At 45.5% G+C, this 5,785-nt stretch overlaps 1 protein-coding gene across 2 annotated transcripts in view; it reads right to left on the bottom strand.

The window, feature by feature from the left end:
- Positions 1-4,983, bottom strand: part of Wdr59 (WD repeat domain 59) — a 64,768-nt gene extending 59,785 nt beyond the window's left edge. For both annotated transcript variants that reach the window (XM_050143909.1, XM_050143910.1), the window contains exon 1: positions 4,823-4,983. In XM_050143909.1, the coding sequence (XP_049999866.1) occupies positions 4,823-4,876 (54 nt within the window). In that variant the 5' untranslated portion in view covers positions 4,877-4,983. The remainder of the gene's footprint in view (positions 1-4,822) is intronic.
- Between the last annotated feature and the right edge of the window lie 802 nt (positions 4,984-5,785).

Genomic DNA, 5,785 nt, shown 5'->3' with positions numbered 1-5,785 from the left:
GGCGTGGGGGGGATGATTTGAGACAGGTTTTCTCTGTGTAGCTCTGACTGTCCTGGAACTCACTCTGTGACCAGGTTATCCTTGAACTCACAGAGATCTACCTGCCTCTGCCTCCTGAGTGCTGGGATTAAAGATGTGCACCACCACAACTTGGCGAAAGCTTACTTCTTAAACCACAAGCAGGAGGCAGAGAAAGCTAACTGGAAATGGCATGGGTTTTTGAAACCTAAAGGCTGGCTCCCAGGAACACATCTCCTCCAAGGCCACACCTCCTAATCCTTCCCAAACAGTTCCATGAGATGGGGACCAAGCATTCAAATATATGAGTCTGGGAGATATTCTTATTCAAACCAGCACAGCCTGCTAAAATTATTTTTTAGAACATAAAATAAGAATATGGTACCAGGTAGGAGTGGTAGCACACACCTTTGACCCCAGCACTTGGGAGACAGAAGCAGGGAGATCTCTGTGAGTTTGAAGCCAGCAAGGTCTACAGAGTTCCAGGACAGTCAGCGTGGCTATCTAGAGAAAATCTGCCTCAAAAAGATAAAACAAACAAACAAACAAAAAGAATATGGAGCATTTTGACAAGTTTGCTATTCTGACCCTCTTTTTTAGAGAGGCAACATGAAGTTTTGACTTTTTCTTTCTATGTAATAGGAAAGTTAATAAAATAGGTTTCTGCCTCTTGCCAATCAGCATCAGAAAAAAAAACTGGCAAATTCACACTCTATATATACCCTTTAAACTAAAAAGAAAAATCCAAAGAAAAAACAGATACTCCCACAAGGCAGTTAAATTACCCAATTTACTTTATTCTCCTGCCATGTCAACTGCTGTTTAGGCTTAATTATTTGTTCCCACTTCCTAGCACTCCAATATAGGTGTCAGAACCCTCTCTGCAGGTCTCTTCAATGACATCTCTATAAAGAAATAGGGGTGAGACTTCCCAGGTTTCTGTGAGAATTAAAAGATTTATAGATTAGCATCTTCCAAATTAGCAGGTTTAGACATGTGATACTTGTTCAGTTCTGTCCTGATCCCCAGTGAAAGCAATTAACAAGAAGGGTAACTGCAATATGTTTTCCCCCCTAAGAGTCTGGCACCTCCCTTGGGAAAGCAGGCCTCACACTGACAATGCTGACAGTACCAAGTGTTTCAAGATCCCTTAATCCGAAAGACTGTTGGTCAAATTCTCCACGGTGCCTACTTATCGGAGGGCACCTGGAGCAGAGTGGTGGGTGACTCCTTCACATAGTAGTAATCCTCATGACAAAATACAGGATGGGATTTTAAGAAGACCTGCATCACCCACTTACTATAATCTAGATTTCCCTCAGTGTAAAACCAGCTGGAGAGCAATACTGCGCCTAGCACAGTATGCACCCAATAGGAGCTCAATAAATTCTTATTCTTTTTTTAAAAGGGGATAGAGCTGGGGGAATGGCTCAACAGTAAAAACACTTGCTTACAATCATGAGGACCAAAGTTCAGATCCCCAGAAAACCACATAAACATTGGATGGGCATGGTAACCTTTCTGTAATTCTAACTTTGGAAGGCTAAGATAGGGGACCTCCAGAGCAAGACTAGCCACACTGGCAAGCTCTGGGCTTCATTGGGAGACCCTGCCTCAATGAATAAGGTGAAAAAGCAATCAGGATGATTCCTGACATCGACCTTGGGCCTCCACCTGCATGTGCACCTACACATGTGTATACACATGCAAAAGCATGCATACACACATACAAGCACACCATGCTCAAAAAAAGCCGGGTAGCAGTGGCACATACCTTTAATCCCGGCACTCGGAAGGCAGAGAAAGGTAGATCTCTGTGAGTTCAAGGCCAGCCTGGTCTACAAGAGCTAGTTCCAGGACAGGTTCCAAAGCCACAAAGAAACCCCGTCTCGACAAACAAAGACAAAAAAACAAAAATCCCTGAAGTAAATCAATCAGTCTTTATTTTTTTTAAATATTTATTTATTATGTATACAATATTCTGTCTGTGTGTATGCCAGCAGGCCAGAAGAGGGCACCAGACCCCATTACAGATGGTTGTGAGCCACCATGTGGTTGCTGGGAATTGAACTCAGGACCTTAGGAAGAGCAGGCAATACTCTTAACCTCTGAGCCATCTCTCCAGCCCTCAATCAGTCTTTATTAAATAAGCAACTGAATAAGTCTGGAATGCAGGAAGTATTCAGGGCTAGAGAGATGGCGCAGCCCTAGGTTAGTATTACAACAAAAAATTTAAGAATGTATTCAATAAATAGTTGTTGGTTAAATAAAAAGAAATTGCCAAGAAATGTCCTAGGTAACAGGAAAGGGATATGTTATATTTATTATGGACCTATGTGTAACACATTATGAGCTATTAAAAGATGAAATAATACAATGGGCTCTGGGGTCAGAGACCGTGTCCAAATCCCAATGCCATCAGTCACATACAGGAGGCCTTAGCCAGGTCTTCCACGATCATATAAAAGGATAATACCAACTCAGCCTGCATGGCTCTTTCATTAAGTAGAAAAAAAGAATATGTAGAGAAACTGCCTAACACAAAGCCTGGCATATGGAAGACTCAGTACAGAAAAATGGTAAAATATGTAGGGATGTATCTCAGTTAGTATTGTGCTTGCCTAGCATGCACAGCCCTGAGTGCTGCATAAAACTATGTGTGGTAGTGCACACCAATGACCTCAACACTCAGGAGGTAAAGGCAGGACTGGAAATTCAAGGTCATCTTCAGATACACATCAAGTTCAAAGTCAGCCTGGAGTACTTGAAACTGTCTTAAAATAAATAAATAAAAGGAAAAGGGCCCAGGTGTGGTAGAGCACACCTTTAATCCCAGCCCTTGGGAGACAGGCAAGAGGATCTCTGTGAGTCTGAGGCCAGCCTGGTCTACAGCGACAACCAAGGTTACATATGAGATCCTGTCTCCCATAAAAAAAAAAAAAAAAAAAAAAAAAAAAAGGGCGGGGCCGGGGAGGAGACAGGAGAGAGGGGCCTGGTAGTTAAAAACACTGGTTCCTCCTCTCCCTGAGGACACAGGTTAGATTTCCAGAACCCACATGGAGGCTCACAACTGTTACCAGATATGCAAATGGTGCACACACAAACATACAGGCAAAACAACCATACACCTAACATTTCAAATGGGTGCCTTCAAGATGGCCCATAGGGTAACAAGTCTTGCCGGAAATGACTGCTGACCTAAGATGGATGTTCAAATCCCACAGCAGCAGAGAACTGCTCCCAAGGGCTGTCCTCTGATCTCTACGCACCCACACTCACACATCATACACTCACTATAATACCATTTTTTTAAATTTAAAGAAAGACAGACAAGAAAAATGCTTAAAAAATTAAATTCAGCCAACGCAAACTTCTTTTGGGGGGATGGGGTTCAAGACAGGGTTTCTCTGTGTAGCCCTGGCTGTTCTGGAAATCGTTCTGTAGACCAGGCTGGCCTTGAACTCAGAGATCCTCCTGCCTCTGCCTCCCCAGAACTGGGATTAAAGGCATGTGCGACCACTGCCTAGCCTTTTGTTTAATTTTTAAATTCGTTTATCTCATTTATTTTCTGTGTGTATGAGTGTGAGCACCCATGTCTCGCCATACATGTGAAGGTCCATGAACGACTTTTGGGAGCTGGCTCTGTCCTTCTACCCCACGGGTCCTGGGAATGGAACTGAAATCTTCGTGCCTGAAACATTTCCAAAACTCATACTAACATTTGAAGGTATACTTTTTTATTATGTTTATTTACTATGTATGGATGTGCCCCAGCATGTGTATGGAGTGAGAGGACAGGGAGCTGGTTCTCTCTTTACGATATGTGGGTCCTAGGGGTTGAACTCAGACTGCAAGCTTGGCAGGAAGTGCCTTTACCAGCTGAGCCACCTTGCCGGCCTCCAATGTTAACAGTTTTTGAGACTTACCATATGCCCATCACTGTGCCACACATCTTAAAATTCTTATAAAATTCTCACGCCAGGGGGCTGGAGAGATGGCTCAGTGGTTAAGAGCATTGCTTGCTCTTCCAAAGGTCCTGAGTTCAATTCCCAGCAACCACATGGTGGCTCACAACCATCTGTAGGGAGGTCTGGTGCCCTCTTCTGGCCTGCAGACATGCACACAGACAGAATATTGTATACATACATAATAAATAAATAAATAAATAAATATTAAAAAAAAAAATCTCACGCCCGTCCTGTAAGTATAATGACCTCCCTTCTACAGGTAAGAAAACTGATGTGCAAAGAGGGATGTCAGGCATGGGCTACACAGGTATCCGACCTAAGCAATACATGCATTATGTCAACAGCAGAGAATTTTCCACATTAGCAGCTACTTAGGTCAGGGGCTGAAACAGAGGCTCTGCAAAGCAGTATTTCACAAATTCACCCCCAAAATGTTTCAAAGCGAGGTTAGTTCAAGTAATAGGGGCTCAGAGAAGTTTTGCAACTTTCCCGAAGTCACCAAGTGCAGCGGACCGCCTCAGGGAGTGGACACCTCCCGGCCCACTACCTTGAACAAGGGAAGAATCCCTCCAGCATTTACTATCGCTGGCACGGTGTCCCAAGACACTAAAGCCCGTGTGGAATCCTAAAACCCCGTATACACCTGTCCTAACTGCCCTGACCAGTTATCAAAGCTCCCCTAAACTGTCCTGACTCTGAGAGCTCCAAGTCAGCACCATATCCATCTCGCTATCCTGGGCAAGGGGATGGAAGGGACGGCGTAAGGTTTGGGGGGGGGGGGTAGGGAAAGCCACGGAAGGCGCATGTCCAGGCAGCTCCATTCACGCACGGCTCACCTGAGAGTCCCGAAATTCCACCACCACGTTCTCGCTGCTCCAGCGCGCTGCCATTTTCTTATCCCGACTGTGGGGGTGCTGTCGGCGACCCCCCCCAATCCCCAACCCAGATACTTCCCGGGCTAGTAAGCTCCACAACGTCCGGCAATAAATTTGGCCACGCCCATTTCCCTGCCTTCCGCTTGACCGTAAGTCATTGGATAACTCAATGGTAGACCCCGCCCCTTGTGCTCTCTCCCCCAACGGCGAACCTCGCCTGCCCCAAAACAGGAACGCCCCCTTCATTCCGTCATCAGTAGAAGTCACCCGGGCACCGCGCGGCTGCTGACACGCCCCTTTGTCGTGAGCTCTGCCGGGAATTGTAGTCCAGGGTCACCACAGAGTCGGTGACCGGCGAAGAGCCGGAGGTTAGAGAGCAGATGCCAGTTGTCCTGTCTACTTTCTGGTTGGTTGATGTTCCCGTATTCTCCTTCACACAGCCTATAAACAAAACCGATATCCGTACCAAAGGAAACACCTCTTCTGACGCCTGCCATCAAGGATTTGAAAAAATTCAAGCGCACATTTTATTGTTTCGTGCTGTGCCGCCGTGCCTCTTAAGTATTCAGGGGCTCTTGAGGGTCTCCGCGACACTTTGGGGGTGGAGAGGCAAGTCCCCAAAGGTAAAACAATTTCATAATCCTACTACCACGTTACTTTCACTTTCTATCACCAGCGTGCGGTAGAGTTCTCCTATTGTGCGGTGCATAACCAATAGAGGGAATGTGTCCGGAGAGGTGATTTAAGCCGAATGGTAAACGACTTGCCACTCTATCGATAGCATCGTTTTGGTTGTGGAAAGTGTAATTGTTGGTTTTTGTTTGTTTCTTCACTTAAGATGTGTAACTAAGCCGGGCAGACGTGGCATACACCTCAGAGGCAGGTGATCTCTTTCTTGAGTTTGAGGCAGCCTGGTCTACTGAA

Source organism: Alexandromys fortis, unplaced genomic scaffold, assembly GCF_014885135.2.
Source record: "Alexandromys fortis isolate MF-2015 unplaced genomic scaffold, M_Fortis_MF-2015_v1.1 scaffold_1, whole genome shotgun sequence".
Classification (NCBI taxonomy): Eukaryota; Metazoa; Chordata; class Mammalia; order Rodentia; family Cricetidae; genus Alexandromys; species Alexandromys fortis.
The sequence above is the reverse complement of the archived record's forward strand: the minus strand, read 5'-3'. Positions and strand labels throughout refer to the sequence as shown.